This window comes from Myotis yumanensis, unplaced genomic scaffold (assembly GCF_028538775.1).
Source record: "Myotis yumanensis isolate MYYU_CA2020_CCGP unplaced genomic scaffold, mMyoYum1.0.hap1 SCAF_4, whole genome shotgun sequence".
Classification (NCBI taxonomy): domain Eukaryota; kingdom Metazoa; phylum Chordata; class Mammalia; order Chiroptera; family Vespertilionidae; genus Myotis; species Myotis yumanensis.
The window spans coordinates 47,615,730-47,630,139 of NW_027223755.1; the positions used below are offsets into that span (position 1 = coordinate 47,615,730).

The 14,410-nt window shown below is 35.6% G+C and overlaps 2 protein-coding genes across 3 annotated transcripts in view; one reads left to right on the forward strand and one right to left on the reverse strand.

Moving 5' to 3' along the window:
* The window catches only part of RASA1 (RAS p21 protein activator 1), a 114,691-nt gene that overhangs the window by 91,468 nt on the left and 8,813 nt on the right, over positions 1-14,410 (forward strand). Inside the window, exons 13-20 of the mRNA XM_070412299.1 lie at positions 1,889-1,966; positions 3,536-3,693; positions 4,438-4,514; positions 5,302-5,474; positions 6,093-6,252; positions 8,133-8,275; positions 10,437-10,552; positions 11,189-11,275. Coding sequence (XP_070268400.1) covers positions 1,889-1,966; positions 3,536-3,693; positions 4,438-4,514; positions 5,302-5,474; positions 6,093-6,252; positions 8,133-8,275; positions 10,437-10,552; positions 11,189-11,275 — 992 coding nt within the window. The remainder of the gene's footprint in view (positions 1-1,888; positions 1,967-3,535; positions 3,694-4,437; positions 4,515-5,301; positions 5,475-6,092; positions 6,253-8,132; positions 8,276-10,436; positions 10,553-11,188; positions 11,276-14,410) is intronic.
* The window catches only part of CCNH (cyclin H), a 90,944-nt gene that overhangs the window by 36,670 nt on the left and 39,864 nt on the right, over positions 1-14,410 (reverse strand). Inside the window, exon 10 of one of the 2 annotated variants that reach the window (XR_011471193.1) lies at positions 5,344-5,427. The exons of the other annotated variant lie outside the window; for it this stretch is intronic. The gene's annotated coding sequence lies outside the window, so the exon portion shown is untranslated. Of the gene's footprint in view, positions 1-5,343; positions 5,428-14,410 lie in introns of those variants that run through there. 2 annotated transcript variants of the gene reach the window in all.

Below are 14,410 nucleotides of genomic sequence, written 5' to 3' on the forward strand. Positions count from 1 at the left end.
TATTTTTCACTGGTTGAATTCCATATCCAAAAACAGAAGTTCGGTCATCAGAAAGAAAACTATTTTAGGAATTTTCTATAAGTCTTAACTATAATGTCTGCTTTCTGGACTAGCCAATGATCTATGTGCAATGCCTTTCTAAAAACCATTAGTATATAACTAATATTATGAAGAAATAATGTTTTTTAAAAATTTCCTTTTAAGATATTTTGAGTTTTTTGAATCATATTTCCTGTTTTTTAGTGGTATTTTGTGAAAATATGGCTATATTTCTGCTTATATTCTATGGAAGGAACTTGAAGGTGGTTAAGAGGTCAAAGAAAGCAACTACTTTGTAAGCAACTTTGTTGGAAATAGAAGATAATTTGCCAGCACTGGATTTGAGGCAGATGCTGTGGATGCTTTCATAATTTATGAAAATATCCATTAATAAATTATGATGAAAATATCTTAGACTCTAGAATAACTTGATAAATGAACCATTGTTTTATGATTCATAATCAAGTCATATTTCAAATCTTTGCAGGATATCTCAAATACTCAGCATATAACACAAAAACATTTTATATGTATATATCCCTAATTTTTATTAAATGTAGATGAAAAAGTGGGGCTCAAAACATTTGGTAACCTTTTTTTAAATATTAGAAATTGAATTGGGAAAGAAATTTAAACTTTACTATCCCATCTTCTAGTTATTTTACCATGTCCTCTTTCTAAATAAAGATGCAAAACATACTGAAATATCAAGGTATGTAACACATGTCTCACCGAGCTGTATGACTAGAACATTTTATTATTGCATTTCTATATACTTTTTCTATATTCTATATTTCCAAATACTAGTGTCCAAAATACCACTGGTATTTCCAATTTTCATTACTTTGGTGGCTCTCTTCTGGTTACTTTCTGCTATTTCTTTTTAAAAAATTGATTTCAGAGAGGAAGGGAGAGGGAGAGATAGATAGAAACATCAGTGATGAGAGAAAATCATTGATTGGCTGCCTTCTGCATGCTCCACACTAAGGATCAATCCTGCAACCCAGGCATATGCCCTGACTGGGAATCATACTGTGACCTCCTGGTTCATAGGTCAACTCTCAACTACTGAGCCATGCTGGCTTGGCCTCTCTTCTATTCCTAAAAGCTGTAATATTTGATTTGATCTTAATTTGCTCTACTATAAAGATGTTCTCTAAACATTGACAAAGTTCAGGTTCATTGAAATAGCCTACAAATTAAAGAAATAATTGAGTAAAGCAATTGGTATATAGAGCTTTCTAGAGACATGTACTTCAAAGTGAAATATTTAGATTTATTTTTGATAAATGTAAAATTTCTCTCTCTCCAGAGCACTAGATGGATTAAATATTTTTAAAGGTAGCTACAATTTAATTTGAATATTCGGGTGAACATTTTAAAATCTAATGTTATATTTCAAACACATATATACCCAGATACCCTTATACATTTCTACTTATATCATAGTCTAATGTAGAAGATTAAAATGCTTGTCATCAAATTAGACATCACATTATCCACTGGTTTTGCAGTTAGCCCTCCTTTCATAAAATATGTCAAGTAAATTCTGCTTTAGGTATTTTAAGTGTAACAGCTTACCTATTCAAAAAAATTTTGGCTAATTAATGTACCCTTCTTTGTACACTTAACATTAATTTAGAAAATCTACAGAAACACAAGTTTTTCAGAGTTAAACTTTTTTTAATCATTGTTTTACTTTATTTGGGGTACAAACATATTGCAGTACTGTGAGTTTAAAAAATGGCAATCTCAAGAAGGAAAGAATATTGAATTTACAAATTGATGATTGGAAATTAAATAAACTATACTACAGTATATTTCTTTGAACTGTTGTTATTTCTTGTAGGATTGGATGAAAGGTCTGCAGGCATTTTGCAATTTACGGAAAAGTAGTCCAGGGACATCTAATAAACGCTTACGTCAGGTGAAACTTAATTTTCTTTGATTTGTGACTGTCACATTTTGTTTTATCACTTTGTTCTTTATTTTTATTACATTATGAACTGTTTGGGGCAGTATTTCAGATACTTTATAGAGTTCTTAAGAGAAATTAATTTTGTCAGGCAATTTAAAACTCCCACTTGCTTCAGTAGCAGGAGAAATAGTTATTTCTTTACGAAGGAGAATGTTCTTTATATACCTGCTGGGCATATAATGGCATCTTTTAAGTACATTATCAAGGGTGTTTTTTTCCCCTCCACTCAAAATAAAAATACCAAACCAACAGTAACAGAAACTATTCTGTTGGGCACTTTTATTTTCTTTTTTCCTTAAAAATGCCTGTTTCAAAAATGTGGAACTAAAAGTACTTACTGAAAAAAATCATCTTCCTTGAATTACTAATCCCAATAATTTTTTGGGTTTTTCATTTTATAGAATTTATTTTTGAAATGTTATTTCATAACTCTTAGGTAGTATCCTATACTATCTTACTTGAGACATTAACATGTCCTGTGTGTTCATTCATAGAGAGTTAGGGTAGGCTCTTTCTTTCAAAGTGTATAAAGTCAACTTTATATCCTCCGTTTCTTTTGCTTTTTTCTTTATAGTTATCCCTAGATAATTGGTTAAATATCAAGAAATTTTAACATTCTTGGTTTTTGGGGTGATTTTAGTACAGTGTTTATTGACCAAAGTGACTCTTGTTTTATTTGTAGGAATTTTCCAATAAGATGATTTGAACATATTGTTCTATTGGAAATGGATATTAATATTTAGATTACTAGTTTATATCATCCCCTGTTCCAACAGACTGACTCCCCAAGGAAATTTATACACATAATCACTATGTGCTCTCAAAACATATGTTAACATTTTGTAAGCAATGGAAAAGCATGTTGAATATTTACAGATTGTCTTGTGTGAAATTTTAGCCATGAAATTATCATTTATAGGTATAATATAATATGCTATAGCTAATAGCTCTTGAAAGCCTCCTTATGTCAGGTACTCTACTAAGTGCTTTACACATATTATTTTGAATCTTTACAGCAACTTGCAGTGTAAACTTTGTTGTAATTTTATGTCTGAGGAAGGTGAGGCTCAGAGAAGCAACTTGCCTAATGCAGGTAATAGGTGGCAGGAGGGAAAAGAAGACCTGATACTAGAAGGTATCTGGTCTAAGTTTTGGCATCAAAACTAACAAATATCTATTCTTTTTTGGATCTGTTTCCTTTTCTGTAGAATGAAAAGGTAGAGTGTGTTTTAAAAATACTTTATAGCTGTGGAATTCTTTTAGAAATTAAATCTTTCAGATGAGCATTATGTAACAAATAGGATTTTGATTTGAGTTGTGACAGTTTACTTATGTTAATAAAGAATCCTTTTCCTTTTCTCTGAACCATGGTTTTATATTAAAAGGTATATTTCACTTTCTGCAAGAATATAATTAGAGGAATAACTTGTAAAACAAAATTACAGTTATAGTAATTGCTTTAGAAACTTAATGCATAATATTTGAAATCTGGTGTAACAATTTTTGTGCTTTCTTTAGGTCAGCAGCCTTGTTTTACATATTGAAGAAGCCCATAAACTCCCAATAAAACATTTTACTAATCCATATTGCAACATCTACCTGAACAGTGTCCAGGTAGCAAAAACTCATGCAAGGGAAGGCCAAAACCCTGTATGGTCAGAAGAGTTTGTCTTTGAGTAAGTCTTATTTATTGATTACATTAAATCATTTTCTTTTATCATACTGCATTTTCATTCCTTTCCTTTCTTTTCTTTTCTCTCTCCTTCCTTCCTTCCTTCCTTCCTTCCTTCCTTCCTTCCTTCCTTCCTTCCTTCCTTCCTTCCTTCCTTCCTTCCTTCCTTCCTTCCCTCCTTTCCTTCTTTCCTTTCCTTCTTTCTTCCTTTCCTTCCCTCTCTCCCTCCCTCCCTCCCTCCCTCCCTCCCTTCCTCCCTTCCTTCCTTCCTCCCTTCCTTCCTTCCCTGTTCTTTTTCTTTCTTTCTTTCTTTTTCTTTTCATTTTTGTCTCTGCATCAAAACTGTCAGAATAGGGCACCAAGTCCAGTCATTTTGATAGTACTTCCCCCTCCCACCCCCCCCCACTTTTTTTTTTAGTAATGTGCTATGTCCTTTGTTTTCCACCTAGTAATTAATATGAATTAGCATTAGTGACAAGTCCTAAACCATTTACTAACACACACATATAAAATGTTACGAAGGTTTCCAGGATTTACCTGAGGAGGTTAAAGATGTTAGGGAAAGTGTAATTTGCTGGTCTATATTCCCATATACCAAGCAATAAAACATTTTGAATATAGTTGTAAACCTAACATATTCAAGTTGTTTAGTAGCAAACTAGGAACCTTATTGGATACTAGAAATAAACGAATTAGATAGCTTAATGCCAGGACATTTTGTTAATTCTTTTTCTTCTTGCTCTTTTAGTGATCTTCCTCCTGACATCAACAGATTTGAAATAACTCTTAGTAATAAAACAAAGAAAAGCAAAGATCCTGATATCTGTAAGTTGATACAGAAATTTCTTTCTAAACTAAAAGACAAACATGTTTTGTGTACTTTTAAAATCCATAATGTACTATAATAGAAAATGGAAATTAAAAATAGAAGTACAAGTAGTATAATTTGAGGTAGTTTTTTTGTACTTCTAAAAATTATTGATATGACTAAATTATACCTACTCTAAACTGAAGCCTTTAAGATTAAATTACATATCTATTCACCCTCCCCTTCCTAATGAGTAGGAAGAACAAGAAAACAGTAAAAGTGGTCATCTTTCTGTTGTTCTTCCCCTACCCCTTCTTACCCTTTTTAGGTTTTTCCTTTTCTACTTTGCAAGTAAGTGGAAAAAAAGCACTCTATTTAAAAAACTTTTTTCTATAAACAAGAGTGTACTATTCACTTTTTCCCTGCCTGTTGCTGAAACAGGTGGCAGTGGGATTTAGCAATTCACATATCTGTGAATTAGGTTATTAATACCTTCTTAAAAGTCATGTTTAGAGAAAGAAGTGCTTTGTATTAACAGATAGGTCCAAGCCTGAATCTTTCTCTATAAAATGTTTACTTTATTTCCCTAATCATGCCTGTATCCTAAATCATTGCCTATAACAGATTTTGACACATAGTAGACATTCAAGAAATGAATGAAGTAAATATTAAATGAAGTAAACTTCTTTAATAAAAAGCATTTAACACTGTAGAGAAGGCAAAATATCAGAATAATTTACGTGTGTGACTAATTTATAGTGTCATCTTTTTAGATAGTAATCATTTGATGTTTTTCTATCCAAGTATTTATGCGCTGCCAATTGAGCCGGTTACAGAAAGGGCATGCCACAGATGAATGGTTTTTGCTCAGCTCCCATATACCATTAAAAGGTATTGAACCAGGATCCCTGCGTGTCCGGGCACGATATTCTATGGAAAAAATCATGCCAGAAGAAGAATACAGTGAATTTAAAGAGGTAATCAGTTATTTACCAGTCTACTTATTTTTTACGGCATTAACAGAAATATTTAACATTTAATAAAAGATCCATTAAGTGTACTAATTCCATAGATTAGTGTCACACTAACAGACAAAAGAGGGTTGTACACCCTTTGGTAGTATGAGGTTAGTCTCAGGAAACAAAAATATGTAGGCTACAAACTTAATCTTTTTTAAATAAATTTTTTCAATACAACGTATTCATAAATATCCTAATAAAGAGGGAATTTGCTAATTGACCCTCACGCCATTGCAAACATGGTGACACCCACAGCCAATAAGGAGGGAATATGCTAATTGACTGCCACGCCCTCAAGGATGGCGGCACCCAGTCCCCTCAGCCCCCCAGCCCCCCGAGGCTTGTGCTGCTGGCAGTGGCAGCAGCAGAGGTGTGATGTGGGTGTCGCCGCTCGCCCGAGGGCTCCTGGACTGTGACGGGGCAGGCTGGGCTGAGGGACACCCTCCCCCCACCCCTCAGTGCATGAATTTTCATGTACTGGGCCTCTAGTAAGAACATAAAAGAACATATTTTGTTAATCTCACTGTGAATGCTTAATGCTGTACTTTCAACAATCTTTCTTGATGTCATTTTTAGCTTATACTGCAAAAGGACCTTCATGTAGTCTATGCTTTATCACATGTGTGTGGACAGGATCGAACACTACTGGCTAGCATCCTACTGAGGATTTTCCTTCATGAAAAGCTTGAATCATTGTTGCTATGTACACTAAATGACAGAGAAATAAGCATGGAAGGTACAGTATGGATGTGTTAATGTGATACTTTTAAAAATTTGGTCAAAAATTAGATTTTAAATAGCAAATATATGTGGATTCTATGTTAGAATATATTAAACAGTTTAATCATCTTGCAAAATAAATTATGTTGTTCCTTTATTAAAAATTAGTTAGAATGCCAGTTCTGACTCTTGTTCTGGCTAGTATGGGTGGTGGTTATTTTAATACAAGTTTCTGTCATGACAAATTAGTATTAGAAGTCATAAGAAAGTGACTTGTGTGTGTAGATCAATGACTTCTAGTCCTTTATTAGGAACAGTGTGATATACATACCATGTTCTTCTACTTTTTACTTACTAATTTATTGCACGGAAATTGGTGCCAGCTGAATTTCATTTCTAAATTCTAGAGATAAGTAGTTCCCGGGCACTATAGCTAGGCACACAGTGCTTTGTAACAGCTTACAAATATGTCAGAATAATCACTTCCAGCCAGCACTTTGACTCAGTGACATTGTTTGCCTCTAGGCTCCCCCAAATAAACTGTAAAATCTAAAACTATTTACTTTTAATCATAGAAAATGTAATATACAGATGTGTCAGGAAAGATCAAGTGGTGATATGTATTTTACACTGGCAATATTTGTGTTTTTTAGAATTTTATTTAAATCACTATTGGCCCAGTGCATTACATTCATGCACATTAAAAGGGAATTATTTAGCCCTAACCAGTTTGACTCAGTGGATAGAGCGTCGGCCTGCGGACTGACGGGTCCCAGGTTAGATTCCGGTCAAGGGCATATACCTTGGTTGTGGGCACATCCCCAGTGGGAGATGTGCAGGAGGCAGCTGTTCGATGTTTCTCTCTCATCGACGTTTCTAACTCTCTATCCCTCTCCATTCCTCTCTGTAAAAAGTCAATAAAATAAATTTTTTAAAAAAGGAATTAGAGGAAATATTTTAATATTGCTATTTGCCCTTTCTCTATAATAGAAGTGTCAGAGATGAAAGAAAATTAGTAAAATGTATATGAAAATCTCCCTCCTGTCAGAGTCTGGGGCGCACTGCGGGACCCGGAGTCAAGTCCCCGTCCACTCTTGCACACCTCAAAATTGCGCAAGACCCAGATTGGGCTGGCCCCACCCCTGTCAAGCCCCGCAGGGTGGGGGCGCGCAGCCTCAGGTCCCCTGGCCTGGCACAAGGGTGCGACGACCATTTGCATATTAGCTTTTTATTATATAGGATTAGTAGCCATGTTTTAGACTCATATATTAATTTATTTGGGGGTTTTATGTTAACTAGTCTAAACCTTTATTTTTGGTATGAACACGATAGTAGTAATCTCTTCTCCCGTTTATAATCTAATGCAATAATAGATACAGTAGGTCCTCGGGTTACATCGGAGATCCGTTCCTACGGCACGACATAACGTAACGCGATTTTTGCCATAAGTTGGAACCCACCTACATAAGCACCTACGTCACTCACATGGAGCACATACACAGCAGTAATGAAGTGAAACAGTAAAAAAAGTTTAAAAGAAAGATAACAATTCCTGACCTTTACTTGTGGTAAATATTAACAAACTTAAAGCACATATGTACATACATAGAAATGACGGGACTTTTTTTTTTTTTTTTTAAATAAATTAATGGGAAATGGCGACGTAACCATGAAACAACATATGTCGAGTCAGATGTAACCCGAAGACTGTATTAGCTTTTTGAAGACTTAAGTGTATAGAATAAAGTTGTCATTATAATCAGTACTTTAATGCTGGATGGAAATAAGCATACTTAAATGGTTAAAGTCATTGAAGTAAAAATGAATTTATTTAATTTCTAGTTGATTAACATTAGTACAGTTATTTACAGATAACCTTTTAATATATTTATGTAGATGAAGCCACTACCTTATTTCGAGCCACAACACTTGCAAGCACCTTGATGGAGCAGTATATGAAAGCCACTGCTACACAATTTGTCCATCATGCTTTGAAAGACTCCATTTTAAAGATAATGGAAAGCAAGCAATCTTGTGAGGTATGACAAACAGCATATTTTAATAGGTAATACTTTATAGTTAACTAGAAGCCCGGTGCACGAATTCATGCACCAGTGGGGTCCCTTGGCCTGGCCTGTGGGATTGGGCCAAAACTAGCTCTCCGACATCCCCCGAGTGGTCCCAGATTGATAGAGGGTGCATGCCAGGCCAGGGGACCCCACCGGTGCACGATTGGGGCCGGGGAGGGACATGGAAGGTTGGCCAGCCAGGGAGGGATCATGGGAGGGCTCCAAGGTGTGTCCAGCCCGCCTCGCTCAGTCCTGATTGGCCAGACCCCAGCAGCAAGCTAACCTACCAGTCGGAACGTCTGCCCCCTAGTGGTCAGTGCACATCATAGTGACTGGTCAACTGTCTGCCCCCTGGTGGTCAGTGCACATTATAGTGAGCAGTTGAGTGCCTTAGCATATCATTAGCATATTACACTTTGATTGGTTGAACAGACGACCGGACACTTAGCATATTAGGCTTTTATTATATAGGAATGATTACATTTTAAGGGAACTACATTAGCTTTCTAAAATTATCAGAGCAGTTATACCTGTTGTACTACTACTTTTAGAAAATGTTACGTAAAACAGATTTTTTTTTCTTAAAGATGGCTTTATTTGGGGATAAAAACCTCATACTGCACCAGGAATTCATGAAAGTACTTTATTATTTCTCCTACTATACTGATAAATATATGCTGCTTTCAGAAGTTGGGAGTAACAGAATCTTAAGTTTCTGTTGTATAACCTAGTTAAATTCTATGTAGCTCATCATAACATTTAGATTTGTCCTTAAGGCATTTTTTGGGGGTGTGGGGTAATATGATATAATCTTCACAAAAGAAAAAAAAGGCTGCAGTGTAAATTCCTAGTAAATCACTGAAGAGAAAGAGTGGTATCTCACTTATGGCTATTCTCTCATTTTATTCTGAAGGTAGAGCAACTACAGAAGATACTAAATATATTTTTAACTCTCATAAAATAAATTGCTTTTGACAATGTATAATGAGAACATGTTAATTCTGCATTAAGTTGTCAATTTTTACTAATTAGAGAATTAGTGTTGAAAACCTGGGGTAACACCACAGATGGTCTAACTAGTAAGGATATAGGAATTCAACAAGTCTGCAGAGTGTCTGTTGCTGGATCCAGGCTGGGGAATTTAGACATCTCTAGAGAAATGTACTCCAGTCTAGATCAGGACAGTTACATTTCAGGGAAAAGTTTTGAGAAAGGTTCATGATTCTGCCCCAGGCATTTGGTATTTTCTAGTGATAAATAAGTCTTATCCCATTCAGAAAAGCCATTTTTCCCCTCAAATAAATAGAATTAAGACAGACATTACAATAACAGTATGGTGATCTTTCTTCCCATTTAAATACTCCTAGTATATTTGTGACTATTTGGCCACTAAAACTGTGTTTTTTGTTGTTTTTTACTTTTTGTCTTTTAGCTGAGAATACTATATTTAAAATAAAGTCTAACCCAATTTTATGTGAATGTAAAGGTCTATGGTAAAATCTGATAAATGAACAGAAAAAAACTTTAATACTGGCATTGATTCCAAAGCAACTGAAAGTTGTTGAATAATCATAGCTTGCTCTTCAATTCAGTACAGTTGAACCTGGAACAATCTGGAGGGGGGGAGGGTTAGGGGTGCTCTCCAACTCCTACTCCTGCATGGTCAAAAACTCACATAAAATTCATGACTCCCTCAAAACTTAGTTTTCCTCCTGTATTGCTGGGGGATTGATTCCAGGACCCCCATGTATATAAAAATCTGTGGATGTGCAAGTTTATTATATAAAAAGGCACAGATCAGTGCTACAGTTGGCCCTTTGCATTCAGACTCCCAACCACAGTAAAAGTAAAGGTATTTATTGAAAAAAGTCCTTGTATAAATGGACCTGTACAGTTGAAACCGATGTTGTTCAAGGGTCAACTGTAATTGGAAATTAATGGTAACAAACCCAAGGAGCTTCATAGCATATACTACTTAAAAATTCCCACTTATATCCCCCCCTCACACCCGCCAAAAGACTAATACAGATGGAAAAAATAGAGAACCTTGAAAAGAACTGTTTGATTACCTTGATTCATTTGTGTTTATCATTGCCAAGATGCATTTATATTGATTTATTCCTTCTCTTAGTTAAGTCCATCAAAATTAGAAAAAAATGAAGATGTGAACACTAATTTAGCACACCTATTGAACATACTTTCAGAGCTTGTGGAGAAAATATTCATGGCTTCAGAAATACTTCCACCGTAAGTGGTGAATTTTAATTTGACAAGAAATTGTGTATCTGCATTTTGAAAAATTTGTATTTCTAAAATGTAAGCTTTTCCACTGTGCTGATGTTAGGATACTTTGAAATAGTTAAGGGTTTTAATCTTTACAAAATGAATTGTGTTTAAGAAGACTGACTTGAAGAAGCGTGTGAAATATTTACGTTAAGTAAAACAAATCATGTTTTTATACAAGCTCATGTCTGATTTATATAGTGACTTGGGAAATGAACAGAGGTATAGTCTTAGATTTGAGGAAATGATAAAAGACATATCTCTATCCAGTCTGCTTAATGGCTTCCAGTGTTAGTTAACTCAATCAGGTAGAAGTTGTTGAAGTCAGCAACTCCCCAAAACCTGAACTCATTAGTTCCTCTGTATCCTTATCCCAATACTTTTTTCATAAATATAGAATAATCTAAATATGGTAAGATTTCTTCTAAAGCAAATGTAAAAAAATTGGTTGATTAATGATGAAAACTTGATTCTCTCATTACTTTGGGAAAAGGTCAGTTGCATTAAAATGTTATGTATTTGGTAAATTAAACTTTGGGTATAATGAAATCAGTATTTTCACTTGCTTTCTGTATTGAGATGATTGTGTTATTTTGGCAGGACACTGAGATATATTTATGGGTGTTTACAGAAATCTGTTCAGCACAAATGGCCTACAAATACCACCATGAGAACAAGAGTTGTTAGGTAAGGCTAAGCAGTTCATTTATTACATCACTGTATATGGCACACACTGAGAGTCAAGAGGATAATTGTGAAAATTTGAAGACTCAGAGTACACAGTGTACAATTCAAAACCTTTTCTTTTTATTCTGAACCCTGTTGCATATGTTCTGAGTTCAGATGGCTCCTAAACTAACTTTCAGTGTTGTTGGGGTGTTTTGGGGGTTTTTTTGGATGTTACTATGATTACTGAGACAACTTTTGCATTTTCTAAAAACCCAAACATTCATTTATAGTCAGTTAACTATTGGAGATTTTTATTTTATAGAATAATCAACAAAATCTGTAGCTAACTTTATAGTACTCTTTATACACACACACACCCACATATACATACTTACCTATAGAAAAGGGGAGGGAGAAAGGAAGGAAAGAAAAAGAGATTAACTTGGTGCTAAGAAGAGCAATAATTGAGCCATTTTGATATTAATTGGTTTGTAACACAGTTTGTGACCATGGGCTAATCTCCAATCAGAGCCTCTAGTTCTGAAGTTTTGTTGGTATACTCATTGTGCAGCAATTAGGAGAAATTGCAAAGTTAGTGGCTAAGACAGAACTAAAGACTAAACTTCTAAGACACAATCTAATATTGTATTTAAAAAATATATGTATTTTTTATTGATTTCAGAGAGGAAGGGAGGAGAGAGAGAGAAACATCAATGATGAGAGTAATTGACCGGCTACCTCCTACACGCCTTTCTGGGGATTGAGCCCACAACCCAGGCATGTGCCTTGACCAGGAATGGAACTGTGAGACCTGATTCATAGGTTAATGCTCAACCACTGAGCCACACAGGCTGGGCCCCAATTTAATATTCTGAGTACTATTGCAGGCTTTTGTAAAGCACACCCCAATCCATTCAAACCAATTGGAAACTTAGTGATAAAGCATCAGAGAATATAGTAGTCTAATAATGGTAGAATTTACCATTTAGAATATATTTTGCCAGTCATGTTCTGCCCCTTAAAAATATTACCCAACCACTAAAAAAAACCATAACATACAATTAGTTTTGAAAGTGTGTGTTAATCTGGCCCCCAACCTAAATTTTTTAGAGGCTTCTACTCTTTTTAGGCAAAAATCTTAGAATCATATGACAAAAATATTTAAAAATTATAGATTCTGTATTTCTTGGCTTTAGTAGTGATTGAGAATAAAAAAGAATCACAAGCATATTCTGCACAGCTATATGTGTGATGTAAATTAACACTTCTATAAACTCTACGTTGCAAACAAGTGTATGTGTTAAGCAGGCACAGCAGGAAATTCTGCTGTGGACTGTTTGCTACTGCCGGGTATTTTAAGGGGCATGTATGCCCAAGGTGATGATTTTTGCTCCTAATAAGCTTTTAAATGTATGTGTAGGTACTAGTATCCCTCTTAAAACAGAAAGTAGATTTGCACATTGAAACTCTTTTATGGTTTGATGTTGCCTCTAACACTTAAGTATCAAAATATGTTCAGGTAGAATCTGTACAAGAGTCTTCATAAATATAAAATAAACCCAAATTTAAAGACTTAATCATTGTTGGCGTATATTCTAATTGCAACTGCATATTCACTTTCTAAGACGGGGTCCTCAAACTTTTTAAACAGGGGGCCAGTTCACTGTCCCTCAGACCGTTGGAGGGCCAGACTATAGTTTAAAAAAAACTATGAACAAATTCCTATGCACACTGCACATATCTTATTTTGAAGTATAAAAACAAAACGGGAACAAATACAATATTTGTATTTGCATGTGGCCCGCGGGCCGTAGTTTGAGGACCCCTGTTCTAAGAGTCCAAAATTAGCCAAGTGTCAGATTTTGGAAAGTAAATGCTGAGAATAGAGATGGTATTGATGATTTTAGCCTCTAAAAGGAATTTTATCAACTATCCTATATAATAAAAGGCTAATATGCAAATCAACCAAACAGTGGAACGACCAGTCGCTATGACGCGCACTGACCACCAGGGGGCAGGCGCTCAATGTAGGAGCTGCCCCTTGGTGGTCAGTGTGCCCCCACAGGGGAAGTGCCTCTCAGCCAGAAACTGGGCTCACAGCTGGCAAGTACAGCGGCGGTGGCGGGAGCCTCTGCCACTTTCCTGGCAGTCAGATATCCCCCGAGGGCTCCCAGACTGCGAGAGGGCACAGGCCAGGCTAAGGGACACACACACCACCACCACCACCACCACCACCACCACACCCTCCCCCCACAGGTGCACAAATTTTGTGCACCAGGCATCTAGTTTTGTTAACACACTGCGTACCGCTCAGGAGTTTTCTCGTGTTTCGTGTGCCATCTGTTATGGACCTTAAATGTCAACACACTGTCTTGTACACTGTGGGGCACGGTTACAGAGTTTTGGCCAGGTTCAAGCCTCCGACTAATGAAAGGACAGGGTCCTCTCACTGCCACGTCCAAGTCCCAGCTGGAGGGCAGGGCCCTCCCAGCACAATCATAGCCAACAGCTGTGGTTGTAAGCTTGAACCTATGGTCCGAACACGTAGCCCCATACGCAGTTTTACGCAGTACCATACGTTAAAAAAGTACTAGGAACTTTAATTGTTTAATTGTTTTCGTAAATAAAAATGTTATAATTATTGAAAAACAACACCGAAAGTGCATTATGATCTGTAGTTATGATGATTTAAATAACGTGCAGTTTGCCCAAAAACGTGCGGTCCCTGGCCTATGTCCAATGTGTGAATAATGCTTGTCTTAATAAGAGGCAAGTAAGAGGTCAACTGTTAGTGTGTATTCCTCTTAAAAGGAAATTAGAGAAAAATTGTCTACATGAAAACATATACTCTATCAGTAACTGAAGGTGGCAAGTTAGGAAAAAGCTAAATAGCTTGCAGTCTTACATAATATATTGTTCTCTAACAGTAAGATTAACAGGTAAAAATCATATATGACAATGTTGTTAAGCCATGTTCTTTAACATTACTTTTTGGTTTTTATTATTTTGTAATTTGAGAACATATTTTTTAACTTGAGAAAGCTTATCTTTTTCTTTATGGCCATAAAAGCTTTTCAGCATCCTATTATGTATTTTTTAATTTGTCAAGGATTCACCTATTTCCTAGTACAATGGATTCTTCTTTTCATATGA